The 26352-nt window shown below is 48.2% G+C and overlaps 8 protein-coding genes across 8 annotated transcripts; 3 read left to right on the top strand and 5 right to left on the bottom strand.

The window, feature by feature from the left end:
• Window positions 1-1035: 1035 nt before the first annotated feature.
• DFJ58DRAFT_696293 (uncharacterized protein) lies at window positions 1036-2172 on the top strand (the record flags this gene model as incomplete). The annotated part of the gene is made up of 3 exons (XM_041383472.1): window positions 1036-1465; window positions 1528-1708; window positions 1761-2172. The coding sequence occupies exons 1-3, from the start codon at window positions 1132-1134 to the stop codon at window positions 2170-2172; spliced, it is 927 nt and encodes a 308-aa protein (XP_041249757.1). The 5' UTR covers window positions 1036-1131.
• DFJ58DRAFT_760666 (uncharacterized protein) lies at window positions 2155-3118 on the bottom strand. The gene is made up of 4 exons (XM_041388434.1): window positions 2753-3118; window positions 2594-2695; window positions 2442-2536; window positions 2155-2392 (listed from the first exon to the last, which is right to left on the bottom strand). The coding sequence occupies exons 1-4, from the start codon at window positions 2964-2966 to the stop codon at window positions 2363-2365; spliced, it is 441 nt and encodes a 146-aa protein (XP_041249756.1). The 5' UTR covers window positions 2967-3118; the 3' UTR covers window positions 2155-2362.
• A 169-nt stretch (window positions 3119-3287) lies between these two features.
• DFJ58DRAFT_760663 (DNase I-like protein) lies at window positions 3288-7948 on the top strand. The gene is made up of 25 exons (XM_041388433.1): window positions 3288-3665; window positions 3812-3984; window positions 4035-4157; window positions 4218-4283; window positions 4337-4511; window positions 4570-4727; window positions 4789-5006; window positions 5060-5176; window positions 5229-5502; window positions 5606-5706; window positions 5761-5828; window positions 5882-5935; window positions 5990-6125; window positions 6182-6315; window positions 6365-6413; window positions 6463-6511; window positions 6562-6593; window positions 6653-6815; window positions 6868-7031; window positions 7080-7133; window positions 7184-7360; window positions 7411-7443; window positions 7491-7587; window positions 7637-7795; window positions 7849-7948. Exons 1-24 carry the CDS (start codon window positions 3472-3474, stop codon window positions 7738-7740), a joined length of 2913 nt encoding a protein of 970 aa, XP_041249755.1. The 5' UTR covers window positions 3288-3471; the 3' UTR covers window positions 7741-7795; window positions 7849-7948.
• Window positions 7949-8283: 335 nt separating this feature from the next.
• On the bottom strand, window positions 8284-10274 carry DFJ58DRAFT_741688 (amidase signature domain-containing protein; the record flags this gene model as incomplete). Its single annotated transcript, XM_041387153.1, has 7 exons — window positions 10068-10274; window positions 9824-10013; window positions 9756-9773; window positions 9350-9694; window positions 8806-9298; window positions 8572-8759; window positions 8284-8519 (listed from the first exon to the last, which is right to left on the bottom strand). Exons 1-7 carry the CDS (start codon window positions 10176-10178, stop codon window positions 8284-8286), a joined length of 1581 nt encoding a protein of 526 aa, XP_041249754.1. The 5' UTR covers window positions 10179-10274.
• A 4613-nt stretch (window positions 10275-14887) lies between these two features.
• Window positions 14888-15824, top strand: DFJ58DRAFT_407971 (uncharacterized protein). The gene is made up of 6 exons (XM_041380255.1): window positions 14888-14918; window positions 14969-15123; window positions 15178-15231; window positions 15282-15458; window positions 15509-15679; window positions 15737-15824. Exons 2-5 carry the CDS (start codon window positions 15022-15024, stop codon window positions 15605-15607), a joined length of 432 nt encoding a protein of 143 aa, XP_041249753.1. The 5' UTR covers window positions 14888-14918; window positions 14969-15021; the 3' UTR covers window positions 15608-15679; window positions 15737-15824.
• DFJ58DRAFT_407963 (amidase signature domain-containing protein) lies at window positions 15684-17779 on the bottom strand. The gene is made up of 7 exons (XM_041380254.1): window positions 17750-17779; window positions 17497-17693; window positions 17253-17442; window positions 17174-17191; window positions 16768-17112; window positions 16224-16716; window positions 15684-16177 (listed from the first exon to the last, which is right to left on the bottom strand). Exons 2-7 carry the CDS (start codon window positions 17605-17607, stop codon window positions 15985-15987), a joined length of 1350 nt encoding a protein of 449 aa, XP_041249752.1. The 5' UTR covers window positions 17608-17693; window positions 17750-17779; the 3' UTR covers window positions 15684-15984.
• A 1629-nt stretch (window positions 17780-19408) lies between these two features.
• Window positions 19409-21751, bottom strand: DFJ58DRAFT_407918 (amidase signature domain-containing protein). The gene is made up of 8 exons (XM_041380253.1): window positions 21682-21751; window positions 21290-21604; window positions 21044-21233; window positions 20971-20988; window positions 20563-20910; window positions 20016-20508; window positions 19779-19966; window positions 19409-19718 (listed from the first exon to the last, which is right to left on the bottom strand). Exons 2-8 carry the CDS (start codon window positions 21398-21400, stop codon window positions 19489-19491), a joined length of 1578 nt encoding a protein of 525 aa, XP_041249751.1. The 5' UTR covers window positions 21401-21604; window positions 21682-21751; the 3' UTR covers window positions 19409-19488.
• Window positions 21752-21966: 215 nt separating this feature from the next.
• DFJ58DRAFT_722162 (uncharacterized protein) lies at window positions 21967-22891 on the bottom strand (the record flags this gene model as incomplete). Its single annotated transcript, XM_041384865.1, has 3 exons — window positions 21967-22570; window positions 22625-22740; window positions 22796-22891. The coding sequence occupies 3 exons, from the start codon at window positions 22889-22891 to the stop codon at window positions 21967-21969; spliced, it is 816 nt and encodes a 271-aa protein (XP_041249750.1).
• Between the last annotated feature and the right edge of the window lie 3461 nt (window positions 22892-26352).

The raw sequence follows: 26352 nt of genomic DNA, 5'->3' as shown, positions 1-26352 counted from the left end.
TCCTCTCAGCCGACAGGATCTCGATCAGGCGGGGATCAGCCTGCGCGAAACGCCGCATCTGGCTGGTTGTAACGCGGCATTCTATTTCAAAACGGCTTTGGTTGGAAGAGCGATCAATGTGAAGGGAGAGGCCGAGTGCCAGACCGGGCGAGCTAGACCTGCAGTGGAGATAGAAGGAATGGCTTAAGTGCTCCGGCAAGTTGCCATGGAAGCATAACCTTGATACAGGACCAGATGCCTGTTATCGAGCTGGCAGCAACTCGCCCTCGGCGGCACACCCTGGTGAAGAGTAGGGGTGCGTTGGATGCATTAATATTGGCTGACATGGTTCGTGCAATTGAAAAGACACTAGGGGGCATTCTGTAAAATCAATGACAATGAGCAAGAATATTTCCTGTAGAAGTTCTAGGGGGAGAATATGAATACTATGGGGGGTAGTTCAAGTTGCCAGTGTGAAGGAGTGAACTTGAAGGTTACGAGGTTCAAATAACACGTGACCATGTAGGTGCCAAATTTGTAAGTCCGCGCCGCGACCGCGACTTCAACGTCTGGCAATCTCTGGCCAATCCTGCGAGGATACATATCCTAATCCGTGTTAGGATCTTCCTGAAATTCATGGTATGATATATATGCCATAGCTTCGGTAAGACGTCCACATGGTTATCATCTTGTTGCCCGGACCAATGGGTAGCAATTAGGATTTTATCTAACGACACCTTGTCATTCAATTGTATCCTTCTCCCAGGAGTCGAAGCCTTTAGGTTCATGGTCAAACGCCAGGACTGTCAGAGGTCAACGCTGGGTTGATGGCTATGTCTACGCCAGAACTGTGATACGTGTGGTATTCACATCGTGATCGAACATCTTCTGTGCTACTTTCAAGTTTGCTTCTGAGAACTTGAACTTGAATGCCGCGACATCTTCCAACGATGTCACTATTGATCAACCTGGTTCTATATTGGCATGCCTCACTGAGGCTGCATGCCACACGTTCAATGACAAGCACGCGGTTAAAGCATGCCTTGTCACAACATGGTGCGCAGTCTACCGCAGCTCGAGGGTATAAGCAAGTCGCTCGACTACTCTTACCCCAACTTGAAGTTAACCAACCCAACAATACAAAATATCAACATGAGCTGGAGGAGTCTTGACAGTACTCCAGAACTCTCTCACCCAGTATTGACTGTCCCGTATCGCGTTCCGTCATCAGAAGGCTTTGCCTCGCGTCCGATGAGCGCTCTCTCGGGCTCTCAGCTATCGTTTAGCTCACCTGCTTCCCGGTCCTCACGGTCGCCACCGGCGAATGCAAGACTTCCTGGACTCCTCGCCCAGTCATCTGCTGTCGCAAGCCCGGTCGAGTCTGTGAAAAGCATTGCCTCGTTCTTTACAAAGCTGCGGTCTGCCTCTTCTCCGCCCAGACACTCCGAGTTTTATTTGCAGGATGAATTATCTGTCTTCCTGGTAGGTGGTCCAAATATCTACATTTCTGAAATTTTACATCAAAGAATATTGTGATTTCATAGGTAGACGGGGTACTATTCCGTGTACACCGCTTTTTTTTGCAGCGCGAGTCTGATGTTTTCCGCACTATGTTTGTGTGTCCTCCGACGCCAGACGGCCCTGATGGAATCAGTGATGACAAGCCCATCGTCCTGCCTGAAGTTACAGTCGCTGAGTTTGAGGGCTTGCTCAAGTTTTTATACGATGGGTATGCACCCCACACTTATCACCGTACCTCGTATCAACTAACTACCTCTCAGGGGCATCTCGCCATCTCCATTCTCAACAGCAGAAGAATGGGTCAGACTGCTGTCGATTGCAACCCGCTACGGAATGGAGCGTATCCGTGCGAGAGCGTTGCATGAACTAGAGTACCTCCCACCACTTGATCCCATCCAGAAGATTATCCTGGCGCGGAAGCACGACGTGCAGGAGTGGCTGTTGCCCTCTTACGTAGTGCTTTGTTTAAGGCGACAGCCTTTGAATGTGCTAGAGGCCGTAGAACTTGGGCTGGAGACCATGGTGCTGATAGCGATTGGCAGAGAGTCCGTGAGGGACCCTGGTACTCTGAAAAATTTCGAAGACGCTAGGCAGCCACTAGGATATGAAGAATTTATGACGGACGTCGTTGCTGACGTATTTGGGAGAGATGGAGAGATCTCGGGTGCTTGAAATACGTAACGCGGAGCGGTGCGCAGTATGCAAAAGATCCGAGGGGAGTGTATTTGACATAATACAATTTAACGGTGACAGTACAATTGAGTACAATTACAGGAGTAAGCGTGTTATGTATATTGTTTTGAGCTAATTTCGACGTAAAACGTCAAGAACGAGGCAAAATGTCGGGCAGATAATTTCCGCTTCATGCTGACCTTATGCTGACAGTATCAGGCTAGCAAAAAGATGTTAGGCCTCTGTCTCGCGTCAAGTAAACGACGTACCTCCGCACTGCCAGTGATAGAAACCGGAGGTGACCTGGTGGACGGAGATGTAGACGCAGCAGAAGAGGTGCGCGCAATCATAGACAAATCGATGTCTATAGACAAGATAACGATTAGCTGTTGCACGTGTCACATTCCAAACAGTGACCGACCTTGTGCCTTGAGTGCGTTCTTTCTGATCTGCCTAGCACTCTCCCTTTCTTCCTCTGTGAAGGAGTTGGCCAGCTTCTCGGGTTTGGGCTTCTTGTGAACGGCTGGAGCACCATTACGGTGTCATGAGCGTGGAGCACGGCAATGGAGTCATTACGTACAATTGTTGCATTGCTGATCTGTGGTGTCTTCCTCAAACTCCTCCTGCTCCTTGTCTGCGAGTGCGGCGGCCTCAAGGTAGCGTTCATCATTGATACTGCCCCAATTGTGTTGGCCACTGCCATTTTTGCGAACGGACTTGTCGAGGCCAGACTTAGAATTAGAGCGATCCCGTAACAAGGCACGAGGGAAGCCAGCGCGCTCTGTGCGAGTCATGATGAGCCTGTGTAGTGATGAGGTCTGGTGGGAATCAAAGTGGTCGTGTGTTGGGAAAATAAAGTTGGATATAGGAAATTGGAGGGCGTAGTAGTTTACTTTTATACTGCAGCTTTGCCTGCCACGCCACCTGTGACTATGACTTACAAGGGTAAATATTCGAGACAATTCTACGACTCGTGATCAGAACAACAACCTTTTTGTTAGTTTTTATTCCATCCAGGGAATGTCAATCGAGTAAGTTGTACCTTTCTTGTTTCACTAGTGCTGCGGCCGTTCACACCAACCCCATTGTGACTTCAAGCTTCAATGTCGCCTGACGATCTGGCGTGCGCTCAGCGCTCAGGCTCCCCAGTTCCAAAGAAAGAATTTTGTGGGGAAACGTGGGAACATCATTAAGACGCACGTGGCTACGAATGGCACCGCACGGTAGCGACTTTGTCTTACAATAACCCTTTGACAACAGGCAAAGAGTTCTTTAGGAAGTTGTCTAGACTACCCCCCTATGAATGGGATAATGGAAGCCGCAGTGCAATCTCTTCTACGATCATCTGAGGATCTCAAGGCGGCACTCGAAGTCGAGGTCACACAACTTCAAGAACGCGGTGACCTTTCAAGTTCTTCCACAGATGACCGATCCAGACGCATTCTAGCCGTGGTGTCGCACAGAAGGGATTACGTGGAAGACGAAGAAGGCAGGTGTGTAACCTGCTTCCTGTGTCAATGGTCCTTGCGCAGGATCAGTTGCTTTCATGCCAGACGCGGAATACGTCAGAGTTCTTTTCCTGGCGTACAGATGCTTCTACTAAGCTCCGCTCGTTTAACTTTATGCTGACTATGAGAAGTGTTCTGATTCTTAAGCGCACGCCGGGTCACTCCATCGAGGACTTGAGTGTTGAAGTGGCGTACCCGATCTCAGGAAGGTTCTCGTTCTCTGTTGCGCAAGCAAGGCGAGCAACTTTAGACCTTCGCACATCCGTGGGAGATACTGGCGCTACGCTGGGTCAGTCGAGATCAGGTGTGTAAATGCGGCTGATGCAATAAGTCGCATTCTTACCGCATCAACAGAACTCATTTTGACTATAAAGTATGAGCTGGCTACTGAAATACGAAGCCATACTTTGATCACGCGAGATACGCGGAAATTGCAGTCCTTCACCTCGGAATGCAGACGTTTGAAGGACATATTCAGTCAGCCGTTCTTCTTTTACGTCCCCCATATTGACTTACCGGCGCATCTACTAATCGTAGCTAGAAATGAATTTAATACTGATTTCTCTTGGCTATCACTTTACACACAAGAGAGCTCTTTGAAATGTACGATACCTCTCATCACGTAACTGTAGACACTCAAGCTGACTTGATACCAGCCTTTTCATTTCCTATAGATTTGCGCACGGTCAAACTACCGTTGCACACGCGACTCTCGCCGGCCAGTGCGGGGCTTCCAGGAGACGATGCGGTCGATATCAGCATCGTCCGCGAACATTGGATCTATAACAAGGCTATCGAAGAGGCTTCCACTGGGTCATTGGCGCGCCTGCTGTATGCTCGCTAATATTACTCTTAAAATATTTTAATGGGCAACTTCACTCATGAACAGCATCCGCACGGGGTCATTCAATGTCAATGGAAAGTTGCCGTCGCAGGACCTGTCTCCCTGGCTCAGACCAACGAAGCGCGATTCAGAAAAATCTGGATGGATCTCACCTTTAAAATCCATTTCACCACTCGATATACTCTCAAACCCGATTGATGAACGTCAGTGGCGTTTGATCACTATGTCAATTTGTCATTGATTACACCCCACTCCTTGATTTAGAGGTGACCAGCAGCCTAGGAGCCTCTTCAGCCACATTAGCTCATGGAAGTTTGAACAACGACGCAAACGTCTCTGATCCAGATCTCCTTGTGCTAGGCTTCCAAGAACTGGACCTTTCAACCGAAGCCCTCTTGTATGCCACCAGTACCGTCAAGGAAGATGCATGGGTGGCAGCCATCTTGGCTGGGTTGGGTGAGAGAGGCATTCTCTATGAGAAGGTATCGTGTTTCACTCATTTATCTATTGCAATACGATGTGTAATGTCTGTCAGCTTGCTTCCAAACAGCTGGTTGGCATGCTGATCGTCGCAATTGCGAAGAAGTCGCGTCTGTCATGCTTTGGTGACATCAGATTTAGCACCGCTGGTGCAGGAATCATGGGTATCATGGTACAGTCGTGAACATGATTTTCGTGGCATTTAATCAAAATTCATCCTGCAGGGCAATAAAGGTGCAACAGCGATACGGATGTCATATACACCTTCAGCCCAAGAGATCTCGCCAAGTTCCACAGTGCTCACTTTTGTTAACGCACATCTCGCAGCATTTGATGAAATGGTGGAGAGGCGAAACTTTGACTTCCATGATCTTTCCAGGCGCCTAGTCTTTGATCAGTCTGACGAGCTTGATTCTAATTCGTATGCGAATGCCACATCAGAGACTTCGATAAGAACCGCTGGATTGTATGAAAGTGACGTATTATTCTGGATGGTGCGCTGTAACTTGCCCCTTCTACTACCTCACTTACACTTTTGGAACTTTAGGGAGGTTGGTTGATTATCACTCGACGAGATGAATGATTGATTCGGCCGTCACAGATTTGAATTACAGGATAGATCTTGCTGACGGGGACGTGAGAGAACTACTATTGTCTTCTCCAGGCACGAGTAACATCCCACTTTTGCTGAAGTATGATCAGGTCAGATCATGACTGACATAATTGATCACTGCGCTGACTGTATCGAGTATTTAGTTGAAGACGGCTATCGCAAGCGGGAAAGCATTTACTGATTTTTCAGAGCATGCAATTACACATATGCCGTGTGTAATTTCCTCCCGAATAATTACCTACATTGACTCGGTGGGCGTGGCAGTTCGTACAGATATGCTTCAAATACGTCAGAAGATTCTCTGGGATATGACCGAAAGTGAGTGGTGTTCGCATTTGGCTTACTATTGGAACAATCGTCTTATCTTGCTAGGCGCAAACCCGCATGGACGGACCGCATATTACATATGTCAGCTCCCAGTGTTTTAGTCACCCAACGTTCATATTCCAGCCATCCGCAAATAACGATGAGTGATCACCGTCCAGTGTCAGCTGATTTTGATTTAAATGTGTGTTTTTTATTGGCAATGCCATGTTTGATCCATTCATGCTCAATGTTTGTCAGGTATCAATTGTTGACAAGCAGAGACGTGAGATCGCCGCCTCTAAGCTGTACCGGGAGTTATGGAGCGTGGAACAATCCTCAAAGACACCGAAAATCAAGCTACAGCCAATGACATTGGACCTTGGAAAAGTCTAGTAGGTTCTTGCACCCCCTAGTTGGTGTTGACTGAAGTTTGGATCAAAGCTACAGGCGTCTAACCCGACAAACGTTGTCCATTCAGAATGTTGGACAGGCAAGTTGACCCGGTAACTTTCACAGCCTTTGCTGATTCTGATTTCCAGATCCCCTGCGTTTACCGATTCGTCGCTGCAGATGCTGAACAGCCAATCTGTAAGTAATACCTTAGCTCTCATATCACTAATTGATTTGTTGTATCGAAGGTCCACAATGGCTCAAGATTGATCCTGTGGTGGTGCGAGGCATCCTCGTGCTGTCGCGCTGGGGCTAACCTGCAAACTTCATTCTTTGCAGGGCCTACTTCGTCCGGGTGAATGTTCGACCACCACTGTCACAGTGTTTGTCGATAACTCGTCTGCGTCACAGCTCAATCTTGCACCGCCCCGCTTGGATTTTACCCTCATACTGCACACTGCTCTAGGAAAAGATCACTTCATTTCGGTCACTGGCGAATACCGTACGTCCATTCCTGTCTAGCCTGATATACTTACCAGAGATGATGAACACAGAATATACTTGCTTCGCAAACAAGCTCACCAGACTTACACGACTTCCCGGTCCCGTGCGACCTATGAAGTCCCCGAACGATTGGGCGCCTACACGGCAGCCAGTGAACGCCCCGAGGGAAATCATGACGTTGATCAATTGGTTGATGACCCATGTCATTGATCCAGTTCGTGCCATAAAGATTTTCTGACGGCATGTCCTAACCGCGCTCTAGAATGATTTATTCAATGGTCCTCTTGACGAGAGCATATGCATGGACATCAGAGAGGTGTTTGCGAGTCATCTTCGACATTCATGCATGTGTTAATAATTGTTCAGTGTCTTGACACAGGAGATCAATTTCCATCCCTTCAGTCTGGAGAAGAGCACGGTCCACTTGCGACTGCCATTGCATATATACTGGTACAGTTATTGGACTCATTGGTAGATCCTGTGGTGCCCCCGTACCTCCATGCGCGGTGTCTGCAAATGACAAGTAGAGACGAAGCATTCGAGGTGCGTTAACAAAACTCTAGTGTCCTGGATAGTCTTCACGCAAGTCCTAGCTACTGGACGAATTTCCTCCTGAATCAGTCAATGTAAGATTCCACACATGGTGCACACGCCTCTCGTTAACTCTTCTTAGGTGTGGATCTCGCTTACTGCATTCCTCCATTACATATCCTTGCAAAAACTGCCGTCACAATCATCGACGGATCAAGCGAATATGGCAGAAAGGCTGGGTGCGTCTATCATGAACTCATTGGAACATCTGCTGAATAAGGTCTTTAGCGACTTTATTTGCACCAGTATTACTGCGGGACGACCCGACAGGGCTTCACACCCACGTGTCTCCAATCGGAAAGCGAAAGTTCTTGCTTCATTTTGTTGGCTGATCTACGCACGACAGTATGTCTCAGAGGTCCTCGCACTCTTTTAATGTGATTTGCTGTAAAACAAAGTTTCGTGATTTGCGATGGACAGGACTGTTGATATATCTCAAGCGCTTTAGGGGGTGTAGTTCCAGTGACTATAGGGAGGGACGACACATGCAATGAGCAACAATTATAGTAACAAGATGCTAGGGAAAAACTTCAAAATCAGTTAGAAGCAGAAACAAAACAGGCTGTTTCCATGCTGTCCGGCGTTGATGATCCCTGGGCGTGAGCCGGAATTAGGGGAAGAAGAAACATAGTCTTCGTCACGTATCGGGCTATCATTACCCACTGCAACGTTCCGCTATATACGCATGGATGCATTGAGATTTGGAATAGGACGAGAATTCTTGACACCACAAGGGACATTGTTCAAAGGATAGAGTCCTGGGGCATGATCAAGGATTTGAATACAGATTTCATGCATTGCGAAACATTTCACTCGATTCAAGGTGTCATATGTGCAAAATGGCTTATTCCCTGTGCGTAATTCACAAACCACCTTCACCGAGACATGACATCAGTTAACTGCGTCCTAGGAATCGCGTCGTCATATACCCTTCTCTTAAGCCTCACTTGCGTAGCCTGCTCAAATGCATAAGCATAACCGATGAGCTTAAACTCGCTATACGCGGTGCCCATAAAAGATATTCCAAAAGGAAGTCCCGGGGCTTGACTGTGAAGTGGTGATGGCGTCTCAGGAAGCACTTCGACATCATCTGCCTGAAAGCCGAGGGGTACTGAATGTTGAAAAGCGTAAGGGACGTTGAGATTGCCGTGAAAAGTACTAACCTGAAATCAATGGATACCCTGCAATTGCTGCAGGTAGGGGCGCTAGGGCATCGGTTGGTAGAATTATGGCATCAAGATTGAACTGGGCCAGGGTAGCGTCAATTCCTCTCGTGCGCCCCAAGTCGAAGTCCTTAGCCAGCGCCGCAAAGTAGGCGTCGTCAGCCTGTGCAGCTTCCGATTCGATGAATCTATAGATCTTTGGTTAACGTGCATTGAAGATGCGAGTTGACATACTGGGATTGATCTGTGTAAAACGGCGCTGGCAGTTCTTGATCCGCATGGGTCTTGTTGAATTCTATCAGATCAGCGAGCGCCTTCACGCCTGTCGGGACTTCGACCAATTCTGATATGTACTTGTTGACACCAATCTTGAAATCCACGGTTGAGACCAACTGCTCCGCTTTCGATGTTAATAGTTCTTCTGTGGCTGGAAAGTCTGCATGGTCGACGACTTCCGCGCCCAAAGCTCGGAAAATGTCAAAAGAGGAGTTGAATGTCGCTTCAATTGTGTTGACATTGCGGATGAAGGCACGAGGTACTCCAAGACGAGCGCCTTTTAGGGCGTTTTTGTCGAGCGCTCTCATGTAGTTTGGGATTACTCCGGGCTGATGCAAAGTGGCTTCGTCTCGAGGATCGGGCCCAGCAATGGAGTTTAATAGCAGGGTTGCATCAGCGACAGACCGACACATTGGGCCAGCCGTATCTTGATGGGAAGATATGGGTACCACTAGTATTCGTCGTTAGAGAATCACTCGATATCTATCGCTAGATATCTTACCACCTGAACGAGATACCAGCCCGATAGTTGGCTTGATACCCACAACATTATTCCTGCTACTGGGGTCAACAATAGAACCATCGGTTTCTGTACCAAGAGACCCGGCTGCTAGACCAATAGCGATTGCAACGCCACTTCCGGAGCTTGAACCGAGTGGGTCAGCATTCGGGTAGTAAGGACAAAGTGTTTGCCCTCCACGCCCCGAGAATCCAGAGGGAACTTGTCCCCTCATACCAGCCCACTCGGAGAGGTTTGCTTTGCCTATGAATATAGCTCCAGCTTCACGTAATTTCGCCGCAACAAACGAATCTCGCGGAACAACGGAACCCAGCAGCGCGTAGGAACCTAGGGTAGAGTAAATATTGTGATATGCAAGATGGAAAGCAGTCCTGCAGCATGTCCGTACCTGCAGTCGTATCCATTCCTAACTCGAGCTCAATTTACAGGCTAGGTATGTGACACAGCGAATCTCACCTTCTTCGTGCAGCGTAGCAATGTTATCTTTCAATAACAAAGGTATCCCATGCAAAGGCCCACGGCTACCTTTGACTTTCCGTTCATCGTCAAGGGCCGCAGCTTGTGATAAGGCTTTCAGATTGGTCTCGATGATTGCATGTAATGCAGGGCCTTCCAAATTAACTTCTACAATTCTACGCAGGTAGGCCTGCGATAACTTGAGTAAGGGCTGTATGAGGCATCTGCCGAAGCAGCAACTTACCTCCACAAGCTGAACACTACTGAAGTATCCTTCTACTAGGCCATCTTGGAGTTCTGCGATCGAAGCCTCGTAAAGATCAGGCAAAGCGCGACTGGAAGTCTTGCAAATCATGCAGTATATCCCAGTAGAGAACTAGGTCCAGGTTTGTCGTTGCGGGGAGATGGTCAAAGATAAGAGTCTGCATCGCTAGTGATATCTTAAACTGTGTTGTACATCTGAATTCTAAGTCCACCACGGCCGATAAACATATTTTTAGACATTAATGTGCGCTAGCCTTGTACCACAGGGTTGATATCAGTTCACCTATACTTTGCAAGTTGATGAACTCAAGTTAGGCTGTCCCGGTAACGCATTTACGGCCAGCTGGCAACAAGTTATAACTGGCAATGACGAACACAAATGAACACGATTGCATTGAAGTACCATACACCTTTTGCTGCTCCAATTCGATCAGTGCTGGTCAGCAAATTCTCGGACAGCACACACCTCTTCATGCCTGTTGAAAAACGTGGACAGCAAACTTTGAAGGAACTTGGGCCGCAAGGCCCCCGGCCCGGGAGACTTATCTGAGATCGATTCTATTGAACTGACTCGCAAAAAACGAACTGGCGGTTGCCGACTGTTGCCGAGCGGGGCAATTTGATTCTGTCGAGCCAATCCGAGTCCGTGTATCGGACCACGAACCAGTCCGTGCAGTGACCAGTCACGGTTACAGCAACTACAAATTTAGGAGCTATTCCTTTACCAAGGACTCAGATTTGGGTCATAATAACCAGTGCAACAGTTGAATGTCCGTAGATGTGGCTAGCTACCTCAGCTACAGACCTCATGCGAGATTGTTGCGAGTAAGTAGTAATACGGTACGTGTCCCTGTCTCTTCGCTTATACTTATCGGGCTCGCCGCCAATCCCCCACTCCGCCGGATCATCCACCTTCTGAATTCCACTCCTTTCCTCTGCTTCAAGGTCTTCGTTACTCAAGCAGCAGTAACATTTGTTAAGAAGCACTCCGCATTGTGCGACGACCTACATACGTGTCACGAATCACAATGGTGCCGTCAACCACACTGCGGCACTAATGGGGAAGCAGAAACACGACTCACTCAGGCTGTAGCTCATCTGACCTCACACGCATACATATACAAAGTCAAACTATCACGCCGGTGAGCCAATAAATCCTGGATGAAACTACTCATACTCACGTATTGGTCGATGAATTCTAACGTGCATTGATAGCCAGAGCAGCAATTATTCGTAGTCGAGTCGCAAAAGTCGCCAGGCGCTTGGCATTCACTGTCAGCATTAACAGCCATAGACACTGTCAAAGCAGCAACAACGGAGAGGATGACTTGGAAGGCGAGACGCATTGTTTGTAAGTTGTGATATGGGATCTCGGAAATAAATCTGAAGGAGGACGGTAGGAAGATGGCTTGCTTTTATGTATTATGTGCGGACCCTACCCCCCTGAAATCCACCTTCAAACAGGTGTCATTTGCAATGTCAGCAAATTGCCAACGGACCTTGAATTTAACTTGGACGATCCCCGGTATTTTATTGCAAGGCAGAAGAATCTTAGGACATGATGGTAACGTGTAATTCCAAGCTGTTGGGCCTACGTTACCAGGCGACACGAAAGGATCCTAGCAGAGGCCGAATTCAGGCGTCTTATGGATGCTGACAAAACTTCAGAGTCTCATCACGCATCGGGGAACGCGAAACCAGATACTGGCAGCTGAGGCTTTGGAGATCCAAATTCCAAAAGAAAGTGCACTCTCCAGGTATGATGTTGTTAATGTACACTATGTAGCATCATTAAGAAACAAAGATAGACTCCGACATTGGTTTTCCACCAAGATGCAAATTTTTCACAACGGGTACAGACGTGGCACTAGACACGATGTACGTGATGGAAGGAACACCGTCTTCCATCAGTTGATCTGGCTAGGTGAGATTGTATTTTCGCGTTGTGAGGGTAGGGCGTTGGTGCATGACGTCAAGAAAGGAGTCGAATGTCTTTCTCAATTACCTTACACATCGGAGAAGTTCGCTCAGCCTATGAATATAGCTCCAGCTGCACGACTGCGACAGACGCGTCTCGAGGATTACAGAACCCAGCAGTGTGTAGGAACCTAGGAAGCAGAATTGACATTACGGCAGTGACTTTATCTTGAAAGTTGGAATTTCGTCGTGTCTGCATACTGCATCAATTGCTGCTCTAGCACGACTCCAGGCTTCCAGGTAAAGAAGTAGGAACACGAGGTCTGCAATTTCCATCCGTAAGAATCTGTCCACGCTCAGTCATGTGATTGATAGACCTAATCCCAACTCACCGCTCACTCACCGCTCGTTTGTAGCAACGAGGGGACGGTCACAATATATCGTTGAGCCTTTGTCTACAATGGTCTCGGAAACTTTCTCGGAGGCGGCGATGAAGTGCTAACCAAAAAGACGTGAGTGTACAACTTCACATGGAATTCGGGATTGAGTTACAGTGAGTGACCAAGGCAGAACTAACTAGTGTTGCTTTCCCCACCTAGTATAAGTTAACCCATGGACGACCTGCAGCACATTTCGTACGAAAGGCGGTCCGGGTGGGAGTGCCATACCACTGTTCGCCTGCATTTACATTACTTATACGTCCTCTGAAAAAATGATGTAGTTTTCAATGATGACGGGGATAGTGATGGAATGCAGGTCTCAGCAAGCTCATTGATCTGTTAGCTTTGATACTTACCTGGCCTCAATGTTTGTATAAACCGTCAGAGCTTCGAGAACGTAATGTTTCGCATGCGGCCCCAGCCTAAACAATTGCATACGAAATTTCAGTTCGTTGGTCGGGTGCGCGCGAAAAAGGAAAGCGTGTACGGCGAAGTGTGCTTGTGAAGAATCAGTACCGCACGCGGGATGGTGCCCCAGAAAGAGCGGCGTTAGCGCTCAGTATCCGCTTCTTGCCCGTGCGGTCATCGAGAGCGTCGGCGTGTAAGAGCATATGTAGATATCCTCTAGGCATAGTTCTCGCCCATAGCGATCTGCCTTTGTTCGACAGGGGTGAGTTGCATGGAAAGGAAGGGACGTGAAGGCTGCCGTTGGACACAACCACATTCAGGGGCGACGCCGAAACTCGAGATCATGTTGGAGGACCTTGACGATGGGCAGCATGATCTCATCCCATACTGTCTGCAAGAGGACTCGCAACTCCGTCCTCGGCTCCGTTGGGCCAAAAAGAGATACGTGCCGGATCTCCCTAGCGAAGTTGTCTTTGAGTGTCTTGAGATCCAAGAGAGTAAGAGACAGAAAGGAAACATGGTGGGGCTCCCCTGACGCTGGGACAATGACGGCGTTCCACGAGTATATGCTCACAATGAGGATTATGACTGGACCATGGCGCGCTGCCGCTTGGAAGCCTTCGTAAGACGGTGTCAGCAGGAAGCGCAAGAAACCTTGAAGATCGCAGACTTCAGCCACAGCCATCTCCCACTGCTCTGTGAGTTCCTTGTACTCTATTATTGCACGATCAATAGCAGCTTGGTCTGCACCTGTTGAACCCCTGAAACTCAGACACGCGCTTGCTGAACTCCGAAAGTTTGTGAGCTACCGGCAGACTCGCGAACTGTAGATCATCCAGCGGGGTCCTGAGTGGAGAGGCCAGTGACCATTGTTGGCCACGACCCTGCTCCTCAAGTTCGACCACACGTTGCAGATCGTTACGAAAAACGGCACATGATACTGCATCCACCTAGCACCACGAAAAGCGGTTGCAGCATTGAGATAATCGAAGATCGCACGAACACATGATTGTCGAAAAGCTCCAAGCACATCTAGTATGCTTCGAGGGCAGATTCATGTTGATGGTGTTCGGCTTGGCGAGCCCAGTCAAAAACCTGCATGATGCATCCTGGAAAGCCCTGAGTATGGAATTTTGACGCTAGTATAAAGGTCTCCACAGCGAATGACAAATCAGTAGAGTTGTATAACGAAACAGATAGGTCTCCTGAAACATCATCATGATGTAGTTAAAAAATCTATCCGGGTGCAGTGGAGGCAAAGCCACCTATAAGTCTTACGTAGTGATTACAAACCGTTTAACGCCGGAAAGTGCCGTTTTGACGCTTACCCTCAGCGCAGTGGCACACTGCCAAAGTCAGTCAGCACGGACCTCACCTCCATTTCAGCGCCTCGTCATTGCCGACCCTCAGCTCCCTATTTCATCACTGTCACCTCACTATCAGTTCGCCGCTCCCGAATCTGTCAATACCATACCCTTTTATATTGCTACTCACTCAATCCTTTCGTACTCTCTTTCCTTTCTGTCTACTCTACCCTGTCAGGAGCGACGCCACTCCCCTCAGCATCCGTTTTCACCTAATTGTTCGGCCTATCCATACCCGAGGACCCTTAGCATTTCGCAGTATAAAAGTAGCCCATGTACACTCACTACTGCAGGCAATCATAACCAGTCTTCAAGTCTCGCTCTCGCATTCGTTATCTAAACCGCATCGCTATATTATATCAATTGTTTATTCATATCAGACTCGTCTCGATCATTATCATTCGTTAACGCTAATCTAGCTCTACAGCGTATCAGCATCGCACTACTGGTCTGCACGCCCCTTCGAACTCGCAGCAAGAGCCACTCCGGTTCTTACACTTGACAGGGACCAATCCAATACCTTCGTTATTCTGAGTTTGCGTGAAACGAGAGCAGAGTGCCGAACTCAAGTTGAAGAGGGTTACATGGCACTCTAGCAGTGCTTTAACCGAAGATATTCGCGCTACAGATTGATGGCCTCGTTGAGATTGTCCAGGCGAGAGTCTAGAGATCGCCACGCAACCAAAATGCGAGCGTGAAAAAGTTGGGTTCGCTCGGTACCAACCATTTCAACTGAGCTCACGTGCTTACAGAGCCTTGCACGCACTCCAAGTTACTTACACGACTTCCCGGTCCCGTGCGAACTATGAAGTCCCCGAACGACTGGGTGCCTGCACGGCAGCCAGTGAACGCCCCGAGGGAGATCATGACGTTGATCGATTGGTTGATGACCCATGTCATTGATCCAGTTCGTGCCATAAAGATTTTCTGACGGCATGTTTTAACAGCGCTCTACTAGTAGAATGATTTATTTAATGCTTCTCTTGAAGAGAGTATATACATGGACATCAGAGAGGTATTTGCGAGTCATCTTTGATATTCATGCATGTATTAATAATTGTTCAGTGTCTCGACACAGGAGATCATTTTCCATGCCTCCAGTCTGGAGAAGAGCACGGTCCGCTTGCGACTACCATTGCATCTATACTGGTACAGTTATTGGACTCATTGGTAGATCCTGTGGTGCCCCCGTACCTCCATGCGCGGTGTCTGCAAATGACAAGTAGAGACGAAGCATTCGAGGTGCGTTAACAAAACTCCAGTGTCCTGGATAGTCTTCACGCAAGTCCTAGCTACTGGACGAAGATCTTGAGATTTGGAATACGACGAGAAGTCTTGACATCACAAGGGACAATGTTCAAAGGATGGAGTGCTGGGGCATGAGGATTTGATTACGGGTTGCATGCATTGCGAAACATTTCACTCGATTCAAGGTGTCATATGTGCAAAATGGCTTATTCCCTGTGCGTAATTCATAAACCACCTTCACCGAGACACGATATCAGTTAACTGCGTCCTAGGAATCGCATCCTCATATACCCTTCTCTTAAGCCTCACCTGGGTAGCCTGCTCAAACGCATACGCGTAGCCGATGAGCTTAAACTCGCTATACGCGGTGCCCATAAAAGATATTCCAAAAGGAAGTCCCGGGGCTTGACTGTGAAGTGGTGATGGCGTCTCAGGAAGCACTTCGACATCATCTGCCTGAAAGCCGAGGGGTACTGAATGTTGAAAAGCGTAAGGGACGCTAAGATTGCCGTGGAAAGTACTAACCTGAAATCAATGGATACCCTGCAATTGCTGCGGGTAGGGGCGCTAGGGCATCGGTTGGTAGAATTATGGCATCGAGATTGAACTGGGCCAGGGTAGCGTCAATTCCTCTCGTGCGCCCCAAGTCGAAGTCCTTCGCCAGCGCCGCAAAGTAGGCGTCATCAACCTGTGCAGCTTCCGATTTGATGAATCTATATATCTTTTGTTAACGTGCATTGAAGATGCGAGCTGACATACTGGGATTGATCTGTGTAAAACGGCGCTGGCAGTTCTTGATCCGCATGGGTCTTGTTAAATTCTATCAGATCAGCGAGCGCCTTCACGCCTGTCGGGACTTCGACCAACTCTGATATGTACTTGTTGACGTCAATCTTGAAATCCACGGCTAAGACCAACTGCTCCGCTTTCGATGTTAATAGTTCTTCTGTGGCTGGAAAGTCTGCATGGTCGACGATTTCCGCGCCCAAAGCTCGGAAAATGTCAAGAGAGGAGTTGAACGTCGCTTCAATTGTGTTGACATTGCGGATGAAGGCACGAGGTACTCCAAGACGAGCGCCTTTAAGGGCATTTTTGTCGAGCGCTTTCATGTAGTTTGGGATTACTCCGGGCTGATGCAAAGTAGCTTCGTCTCGAGGATCTGGCCCAGCAATGGAGTTTAATAGCAGGGTTGCATCAGCGACAGACCGACACATTGGGCCAGCAGTATCTTGATGGGAGGAGATGGGTATCACTAGTATTCGTCGTCAGAGAATCACTCGATGTTTATCGCTAGAAATCTTACCACCTGAACGAGATACCAGCCCGACAGTTGGCTTGATACCCACAACATTATTCCTGCTACTCGGGTAAACAATAGAACCATTAGTTTCTGTACCAAGAGACCCGGCTGCTAGACCAATAGCGATTGCAACGCCACTTCCGGAGCTTGAACCGTGTGGGTCAGCATTCGGGTAGTAAGGACAAAGTGTTTGCCCTCCACGCCCCGAGAATCCATAGGGAACTTGTCCCCTCATACCAGCCCAATCGGAGAGGTTTGCTTTGCCTATGAATACAGCTCCAGCTTCACGTAATTTCGCCGCAACAAACGAATCTCGCGGAACAACAGAATCCAGCAGCGCGTTGGAACCTAGGGTAGAGTAAATATTATGATATACAAGACGGAAAGCAGTCGTGCAGCATGTCCGTACCTGCAGTCGTATTCATTCCTAACTCGAGCTCAGTGCCAAATTTACTGGTATTATAGGTATGTGACACAACGAATCTCACCTTCTTCGTGCAGCGTAGCAATGTTATCTTTCAATAACAAAGGTATCCCATGCAAAGGCCCACGGCTACCTTTGACTTTCCGTTCATCGTCAAGGGCCGCAGCTTGTGATAAGGCTTTCAGATTGGTCTCGATGATTGCATGTAATGCAGGGCCTTCCAAATTAACTTCCACAATTCTACGCAGGTAGGCCTGCGATAACTTGAGTAAGGGCTGTATGAGGCATCTGCCGAAGCAGCAACTTACCTCCACAAGCTGAACACTACTGAAGTATCCTTCTACTAGGCCATCTTGGAGTTCTGCGATCGAAGCCTCGTAAAGATCAGGCAAAGCGCGACTGGAAGTCTTGCAAATCATATAGGACCTCGGAAATAAATCTGAAGGGAGACGGTAGGAAGATGGCTTGCTTTATGTATTCTGTGCAGAGTCCAGACCCTACCCCCCTGAAATCCACCTTAAAACAGGTGTCATTTGAAATGCCAGCAAATTGACAACAGACCTTGCATTTAACTTGGACGATCCCCTGTATTTTATTGCAAGGCAGAAGAATCTTAGGACATGATGGTAACGTGCAATTCCAAACTGTTTGGCCTACGTTACCAGGCGACACGAAAGGATCCTAGCAGAGGCCGAATCCAGGCGTCTTATGGATGCTGACAAAACTTCAGAGTCTCATCACGCATCGGGGAACGCGAAACCAGATACTGGCAGCCGAGGCTTTGGAGATCCAAATTTCAAAAGAAAGTGCACTCTCCAGGTATGATGCTGTTAATGTACACTATGTTGCATCATGAAGAGACAGAGATAGACTCCGACGTTGGTTTTCCACCAAGATGCAATTTTTTCAATACGGGTACAGACGTAGCACTGTGATGGAAGGAACACCGTCTTCCTTCAGTTGGCCTGGCTAGATAAAAATTGTATTTTTGTGTTGTGAGGGTAGGGCGTTGGTGTATGACGTCAAGAAAGGAGTTGAATGTCTTCCTCGACTACCTTGGCCATCTGAGAAATTCGCTTAGCCTATGAATATGATAGCTCTAGCTGCACGGCTGCTACAAATGCGTCTCGAGGAATCACAGAACCCAGCAGTGCATAGGAACCTAGGAGGCAGAATTGACATTACGGCAGTAACTTTCTATCTTGGAATTTCGTCGTGTCCGCATACTGCGTCGATCGCTGCTCTAGCATGACTCTAGACTTCCAGCTAAAGAAGTATCGCCAGTAGGAACACGAGGTCTGCGATTTCCATCCGTAAGGATTTGTTCACGCTTGGTCCGAAGTGATCGATAGACCGTCATAGACGTAATCCTAACTCATCGCTCGTTTGTAGCAATGAAAGGACGAACAGAACATATCGCCAAGCGTCTGTCTACAGGGGTCCCGGAAACTTTCTCGGAGGTGACGATGAGGCGCTGATCAAAAAGGCGTGAGTGTACAATATCACCTGGAATTCGAGACTGAGTTGACGAAAAGGCGGAATTAACTAACCATCTCTCTCTCCCCACCTATTATAAGTTGACCATGAACGAGCTGCAGCGAATTTCGTACGAAAGGTGGTCCGGGTGGGAGTGCCATACATCTTGCCTGCATTCGCATTACTTATACGTATTCTGCAATGATTGCGCGGACGATGGCTGAAAAATTGATGTAGTTTTCAGTGATGACGGGGATGATGATAGAATGTAGGCCCCAACGGGCTCATCTATTAGCTTTGATACTTGGCCACAAAGTTTGTACGAACCTTGTTGGTCACAGAGCTTTAAGAATGTGATGTTTCGCATGCGGCCCCAGCCTAAACAATTGCATACGATTTTTTAGTTCGTTGGTCGGGTGCGGAAAATCTGTACGGCGAAGTGTGCTTGTGAAGGATGAGTATCCCACGACCGTGACGAAGGATACCAGGTGCCCCAGAAAGAGCGGCGTTAGCGCTCCCAGTGTCCGCCTCTTGCCCATGCGGTCATCGAGACTAATCCAATAACCTTATCGCAGACTGCAGCCCTTGATGAACGGAAAGACAGGCAGCTGCGGGCCATTGCATGGAATACTATTATTGTTTCGCAGTCTAGGAGGCAAAAATAACATCAAGGGCATTCTTGACGCACGACTCGAGGCGACTGTCCTCACAACAACCCTCCAATTAAGTGAGGAGGCACCTTCAGACTTTAAAAACGCTTTCTACTTATCACTTGCACAGATGATATTTCCACCTCTGCGTTGATTATTCTTTCAACCCTCCCTTCACATAACACCTGCCAACTGCGTTCTCGGAATTGCATCGTTGTACGCCTTCCTCTGAAGTCTCACGTGGGTAGCCTGCTCAAATGCATAAGCGTAGCTGATGAGCTTGAACTCGCTATATGCAGTTCCCATAAAAGCGATTCCAAAAGGAATTCCCGGAGCTTGACTGTGAAGTGGAGATGGCGTCGCAGGCAGTACTTCAACCCCATCTGGCTGAAAGCCAAGAGGCACTAAATATTAAATGGTCAAATGGTATAAGTGGCGTGAGCATCACCATACGAAGTACTCGCCTGAAATCAACGGATATCCCGCAATTGCTGTGGGTCTGGGCTCCAGTACATCGGTAGGTAGAATTATGGCATCAAGATTAAACTTGGCCAGGGTGGCGTCAATTCCCCTCGTGCGTCCCAAGTCGAAATTTTGAGCTAGTGCTGCAAAGTATGCGTCATCAACCTGTGTACCTTCCGCGTCCGTAAATCTACATATCTTCTGTAAAAGCATATTGTATGTGATTCAAGCTGACATACCGAGACTGATCTGTGTAAAATGGCCCTGGAAGTTCTAGGTCTGCATTGATCTTGTTGAATTCTATCAGATCAGCGAGAGTCTTGACGCCTGTAGGGGCTTCGACCAATTCCGATATGTACTTGCTGATACCAAATTTGAAGTCCACTGCCATCACCAGCTTCTCTGCTTGTGATGCTAGTAGTTCCTCTCCATTCGGAAAATCTGCGGGGTCGACGATTTCCGCGCCCAAAGCTCGGAAGATGTCAAGGGAGGAGTTGAACGTCTCCTCGATAGCCTTCATATTGCGGATAAAGGCACGAGGTACTCCAAGACGAGTGCCCTTAAGGGCATTTTTGTTGAGTGCCTTCATGTAGTCTGGGACTATTCCAGGCTGACGCAAAGTAGCTTCATCCCGAGGGTCAGGCCCAGCGATGAAGGTCAACAACAGGGCGGCGTCAGTGACAGAGCGACACATCGGGCCAGGAGTATCCTGATTAGACGAGTAAGGAACCACTAGCATTCGCCGTCGTCAGAGGGGCGGCTGATAACCATAACTAGAAGCCTTACCGCCTGAGCGAGATACCAGCCCGACAGTGGGCTTGATACCCACAATATTATTCCTACTACTTGGGGCTACGATAGAGGCACGAGTTTCTGTGCCAAGGGACCCGGCTGCCAGACCGACAGCCATCGCAACACCACTTCCGGAACTCGAAGCAAATGGGTCAGCGTTCGGATAGTACGGACAACGAGTCTGCCCCCCACGCCCTGAGAATCCACGAGGAAGTGAAATGGATCTCGCTCCAGCCCATTCGGACAGATTCGTTTTGCCTATGAATATAGCTCCAGCCTCACGTAATTTTGTTGTTACAAATGCATCTCGAGGAACAACAGAACCCAGCAGTGCGTAGGAACCTAGAACGGAGCCACAAAGATTCAGGATTTGTTAGATGCAGCCAGTAGCGCAGGTCGTACCTGCAGTAGTATTCATTCCTTGTCTGGATTTCAATCTACTGGTGTTGCATGTGTGTGACGCGGAGTACCTCACCTTCTTCGTACAACGTAGCAATATTGTCTTTCAACAATATTGGTATTCCGTGCAATGGCCCACGGCTGCCCTTTTCTTTCCGTTCATCGTCAAGAGCCGCAGCTTGTGTTAAGGCTTTCGGATTGGTCTCTATGACTGCATGTAATGCAGGACCTTTGAGATTAACTTCCTCAATTCTACTAAGGTAGGCCTGCAATTACTCAGTAGTGAAGCCGGTACCAGGTATGTGCTCATGTAGCAACTTACTTTTACAAGCTGAACGCTGCTGAACAGTCCTTGTACCAGACCATCTTGGAGTTCTGCGATTGAAGCCTCGTAGAGATCAGGCAAAGCTCCACTGAAAGCATTGGAAGTCATGACTGCAGATCACAGTAGTTAGAGAGGGAAGTTAGAGATAAGAGTCGGGCCAGATTCGTTGCCCAGAAGACGGTCACTGATAAGGGTCTGCAATACAAGTGGGAGCTAAAACCCTTTCGTGGACGAGAACTCCTCTGTCTGTGGTCACCAGTTCGCAGTTCAGGATTCTGATAAGCCATATTTTTAAACATTTGATTGCGTGAGCTGGTGACCATAGAGTTTATCAGCTGACTTGTACATTGCTTTTTGGGTGACATATCGGTGAAGTCGGATAGACGTACATAAATGCTCTGGTATCAGATTACCAACTTTACGCTGGTAAATGCAGGTTAGAAAAGATTCGGAGGCACACCCCATAGCTCTTAAATGTTGTATCGCAAAGCTTCAAGTGCACCTGCCTGCAAGGCTTCTTCTCCTGAAAGAGTACCGAACTTGACCTGCGGAGGAACAAGCTTACGTACAAGCTCAAGCTCACTCTCAACAGTCGCGAGCGCTTCGCCTTGCCCTGCGCCTGGCTGACCTTGTCCAATAGCCACGAAAGATGGAGCCATACGCATCTTCATCGTCTATCGAGCTCTGATCAGAGCCGAGAGCGTCGGCGTGTAAGAGCATAGGTAAATATCCTCTAGGCATAGCTCTCGCCCATAGCGATCTGCCTTTGTTCGACAGGGGTGAGTTGCATGGACAAGAAGGGACGTGAAGGCTGCTGTTGGACACAACCACATTCCGGGGCGACGCCGAAACTCGAGATCATGTTGGAGGACCTTGATGACGGGCAGCATGATCTCATCCCATACTGTCTGCAAGAGGACTCGCAACTCCGTCCTCGGCTCCGTTGGGCCAAAAAGAGATACGTGCCGGATCTCCCTAGCGAAGTTGTCTTTGAGTGTCTTGAGACCCAAGAGAGTAAGAGACAGAAAGGAAACATGGTGGGGCCCCCCTGACGCTGGGACAATGACGGCGTTCCACGAGTATATGCTCACAATGAGGACTATGACTGGACCATGGCGCACTGCCCCTTGCAAGCCTTCGTAAGACGGAGTCAGCAGGAAGCGCAAGAAATCTTGAAGATCGCAGACTTCAGCCACAGCAACCTCCCACTGCTCTGTGAGTTCCTTGTACTCTGTTGCTGCCCGATCAATAGCAGCTTGGTCTGCGCCTGTTGAACCCCTGAAACTCAGACACGCGCTTACTGAGCTCGTGAGCTACCGGTAACTCACAGACTGTAGGTCATCCAGCGGGATCCTGAGTGGTGAGGCCAGTGACCATTGTTGGCCACGACCCTGCTCCTCAAGTTCGACCACACGTTGCAGATCGTTACGACAAACTGCTGCATCCACCTAGCACCACGAAAAGCGGTTGCAGCATTGAGATAATCGAAGATCGCGCGAACACATGATTGTCGAAAAGCTCCAAGCACATCTGGTATGCTTCGAGGGCAGATTCATGTTGATGGTGTTCGGTTTGGCGAACCCAGTCAATAACCTGCATGATGCATCCCGGAAAGCCCTGAGTATGGAATTTTGACGCTAGTATAGAGGTCTCCACAGCGAATGACAAATCAGTAGAGTTGTATAACGAAACAGATAGGTCTCCTGGAGCATCATCATGATGTAGTTAAAAAATCTATCCTGGTGCAGTGGAGGCAAAGCCACCTATGAGTCTTGAAAGTTGACAGAGACCAATCCAATATCTTTGTTATTCTGAGTTTGCGTGAAGCGAGAGTAGAGTGCCGAACTCAAATTGAAGAGAGTTACGTGGCACTCTAGCAGTGCTTTAACCGAAAATATTCGCGCATCGATGGCCTCCGAGTCATCGAGAATGTCCAGGTGAGGCGAGAGTCTAGAGATCGCCACGCAACCAAAATGTGAGCGTGAAAAAGTTGGAATAATTCGGTACCAATTCGGTACCAAACATTTCAACTGAGCTCACGTGCCTTGCACGCACTCCTCTAAGTTTATGACTCATTGATTCATGCCAAGTTCAATGTTGTAGGTTCGACCGGGACCACTTCTGACCACTACGAACTCCTACAATATTAATGGCTCGGATGACTTGGATATAGGCTGCCGCTGAATGATATATATGCAGAACTATGGAAAGCCAGACAGCCGCGCTCCCTTAGTCAGTGTCACGCGTCCGTAATAGGTAAGAGGACTTCGTGCACCTCCGAGTCATCCAAGTCAGCAAATTTGGTTCCGTTTTGAGCAAATTTTGGAACATTGTTCAGCCCATACTGTTGATCTGCTTCGAGTCTCTATCATTTGATTGATGATTTTCCTATGATGACTCGCGCTCGCTCGCTGTCAGTCAGAACGCTGATAATCGCCACTACTGCTACTAGTATGTGCGTGACCTCCTGCGTGTCCATCTATGTACCGAATATTGTGGTGACTTGCTCTTCATCTTTACATGAGCGTTTGGTGGCCCCGAGACGTAACTCTGCTGCTGAACTTCTCCATGAGCCTTTTGCTCAGTAGAGCAAACGCGCGCGCGCTATCTCGAATTCCTCGCGTGCCAAATTTTCCGAGACAGACCAGACCGAATTGCAGTTGTGCAGTTGTCTCGCCCCTGTTCCAATTTCCTTACTAATGATTGTTTTCTTGAGGGGCTTTCTTGCCTTCCGTCGTTGTTCACCTCATCACATGGCCGCGTCCTCGTCTTCTGCTCTGTCTTCGCCATTGGCTTTGGTCCCTCCTGTCTTGTTGCTCACAATGGATCAGCTACTTGCAGGCGATGCTGTGTCCGTCATATCTAAGCCTGCTTCGCATGAACGAGGTTCGCGTTGACCTCTCTATTGAGATCTCCGTCCAGTTGCCCGGGTCTTGCTGCGGTAATCGAAAGTATGTTCCGCCCCGCATCAACACAAAACAGGAGCGCATGCAAATTAGTACACATATCAGAATGATATGGCTCGGTCTGCCACTTTCAATTCTCCCACCTTTAGCTTCCGAATCATCCTCGGTCGCTTTGGAAGAGCCAACGATCGAAGGAGTGTTCATCGATGAGACTTCAGCGAGGCTGGGGAGGTTACATCATCTGCCTGACCGTCAGACTCACTCTGTCCTTAGCTTGAGTGCATTCTTCTGGCCTCCAGCTCCATCAATGTTTCATTTGGTGGTGAATCCCGACAGTTTTGGTAAGTCCATCGAGAATCTAGGTTGGCACGTACACATCTCAGGGATATACATTATGTTTCTGAGACGATCCGCACGAGGGATGAAGGTGAATTCTATTTCATGGACAGACTATGACATAAAAAGGAGGTTTCGGCGCAATGACTGGGACTAGTTAAGACGGAACTCTGAGGATCTATACACTGCAAAAATGTTGTCAGCAGGTTTCGAGCCAGCTGCAAGAGAAACAGATTTTGAGTCTGTTGGGGTAACCACTTGGTTAAGATCAGTTAAGATGAGCCTCCGAGGAATCCATCCATGAGTGAATGTCAAAGTGTGTTCCAATAGAAAAAAAACCTTGTCGTCGGCAGGTTTCGAGCTTGCGCAAGTCCGACACAAACATATTTCGATTATGTTGTTGTAACCACTTTGGCCAGGCGAAGTTGAAATGAACCTCCGAGGAAATGACCATCACTGAATCTTCAAGGCGTGCTCTGAGAGAAAAAAACCTCGTCGGCAGGTTTTGAACCTGCAGTGGTAGTGTCAGTCCAAGAGACAGATTTCGATTCCGTGGCAGTAACCACTTTAGCGAGGGCGAAGTTGAGATGAGCTTCTGAGGAACTGTTCATCAGTGAATCTTCAAGGCATGTTCGGATGGAAAAAAAACTCATTGGCAGGTTTTGAACCTGCACTGGTAGTGTCAGTCCAAGAGACAGATTTCAATTCCGTTCCAGTAACTACTTTGGCCAGGGCGAAGTTGAGATGAGCCTCTGAGGAGCTGTTTATCAGTGAATCTTCAAGGCGTGTTCAGGTGGGGAAAAAACTCATTGGCAGGTTTTGAACCTGCACTGACTGGTACAGTCCAAGAGACAGATTTTGATTATGTTGCAGTAACCACTTCAGTCAGGGACGAAGTTGCTCCGAGGAATCGGGCGTATTCCGATAGAAAAAAAAAATCCTGTTGTTCGGCAGGTTTCGAACCTGCGTAGTGCAAGAGAAACGGATTTGGATTCCGTTGTGGTAACCACTTTGGCGAGGACCAAGTTGACATGAACCTCCGAGGAACTGTCCATGAGTGAATCTTCAAGGCGTGTTCCGATAGAAAAAAACCCTATTGTTAGGCAGGTTTCGAACCTGCGTAGTCCAAGAGAAACGGATTTTAATTCCGTTGTGGTAACCGCTTTGGCAAGGACGAAGTTGAGAGGAACCTCCAAGGAACTGTCCATGAGTGAATCTTCAAGACGTGTTCCGATAGAAAAAAAACCGGTTGTTAGGCAGGTTTCGAACCTGCGCAGTACAAGAGAAACAAATTTTGATTCTGTTGTGTTGAACACTTGGACCAGGACACTTGCTGGCCAAGTTTAGACGAACCTCCGAAGAACTGTCCATGTCGACAGGTTTCGAACCCGCACCACAAGAGAGCAGATTTCTTATCTGTTCTGGTGCCAAACGGTTAGCTATGTATATGACTACTCAAGATAGGCCTTGAAAAATCGAAGAACATCATGCATTGGCAGTAGAATCGCATGGGATTAGCAGTCATTTACCAAAAATGAAATAAAAAGACTACTAATTTGCGTTTAATTCGATGGACACAAAACATGCCAGGAATAAGCGAGTTGGGGGCTGGTGCCGGCGCCGTCACGATATGACACTTGTAACTGCAGGACAAAAAGCCGGACAGCCGCGCTACACTATGGAACCTACAGGTCGTCGATCGCATTAATCTCTTTAGAGGTGTACGGAGTCCTCGACTTGTGACTACCATTTTTGGCCCATGTCACGGGTGGTAACAGAGCGCGGCTGTCCGGCTTTCCATACAGAACAGATGATGTT

The sequence above is a fragment of the Suillus subalutaceus genome (genome assembly GCF_016647625.1).
Source record: "Suillus subalutaceus strain FC151 chromosome Unknown DFJ58scaffold_6, whole genome shotgun sequence".
NCBI classification, from domain to species: domain Eukaryota; kingdom Fungi; phylum Basidiomycota; class Agaricomycetes; order Boletales; family Suillaceae; genus Suillus; species Suillus subalutaceus.
The sequence above is the reverse complement of the archived record's forward strand: the minus strand, read 5'-3'. Positions and strand labels throughout refer to the sequence as shown.

What these genes read in the sequence shown, in the direction of transcription:
- DFJ58DRAFT_407963 (XM_041380254.1), bottom strand. Translation starts at nt 17,607, where the DNA reads ATGATTTGCAAGACTTCCAGTCGCGCTTTGCCTGATCTTTACGAGGCT. An exon ending in GTAGTGTTCAGCTTGTGGAG is followed by an intron (nt 17,443 to 17,496) that starts GTAAGTTGCTGC and finishes AAGTTATCGCAG; the next exon opens with GCCTACCTGCGTAGAATTGT. An exon ending in TTTTACACAGATCAATCCCA is followed by an intron (nt 16,178 to 16,223) that starts GTATGTCAGCTC and finishes AAAGATATATAG; the next exon opens with ATTCATCAAATCGGAAGCTG.
- DFJ58DRAFT_407918 (XM_041380253.1), bottom strand. Translation starts at nt 21,400, where the DNA reads ATGACTTCCAATGCTTTCAGTGGAGCTTTGCCTGATCTCTACGAGGCT. An exon ending in GCAGCGTTCAGCTTGTAAAA is followed by an intron (nt 21,234 to 21,289) that starts GTAAGTTGCTAC and finishes GAGTAATTGCAG; the next exon opens with GCCTACCTTAGTAGAATTGA. An exon ending in GCTGGTATCTCGCTCAGGCG is followed by an intron (nt 20,509 to 20,562) that starts GTAAGGCTTCTA and finishes GGCGAATGCTAG; the next exon opens with TGGTTCCTTACTCGTCTAAT.
- DFJ58DRAFT_760666 (XM_041388434.1), bottom strand. Translation starts at nt 2,966, where the DNA reads ATGACTCGCACAGAGCGCGCTGGCTTCCCTCGTGCCTTGTTACGGGAT. An exon ending in GAACGCACTCAAGGCACAAG is followed by an intron (nt 2,537 to 2,593) that starts GTCGGTCACTGT and finishes TCTTGTCTATAG; the next exon opens with ACATCGATTTGTCTATGATT. An exon ending in CTATCACTGGCAGTGCGGAG is followed by an intron (nt 2,393 to 2,441) that starts GTACGTCGTTTA and finishes TCTTTTTGCTAG; the next exon opens with CCTGATACTGTCAGCATAAG.
- DFJ58DRAFT_760663 (XM_041388433.1), top strand. Translation starts at nt 3,472, where the DNA reads ATGAATGGGATAATGGAAGCCGCAGTGCAATCTCTTCTACGATCATCT. An exon ending in GAGGCATTCTCTATGAGAAG is followed by an intron (nt 5,007 to 5,059) that starts GTATCGTGTTTC and finishes AATGTCTGTCAG; the next exon opens with CTTGCTTCCAAACAGCTGGT. An exon ending in CAGCTGATTTTGATTTAAAT is followed by an intron (nt 6,126 to 6,181) that starts GTGTGTTTTTTA and finishes AATGTTTGTCAG; the next exon opens with GTATCAATTGTTGACAAGCA.
- DFJ58DRAFT_407971 (XM_041380255.1), top strand. Translation starts at nt 15,022, where the DNA reads ATGAAGTCCCCGAACGACTGGGTGCCTGCACGGCAGCCAGTGAACGCC. An exon ending in TATACATGGACATCAGAGAG is followed by an intron (nt 15,232 to 15,281) that starts GTATTTGCGAGT and finishes ATAATTGTTCAG; the next exon opens with TGTCTCGACACAGGAGATCA. An exon ending in GTAGAGACGAAGCATTCGAG is followed by an intron (nt 15,459 to 15,508) that starts GTGCGTTAACAA and finishes CGCAAGTCCTAG; the next exon opens with CTACTGGACGAAGATCTTGA.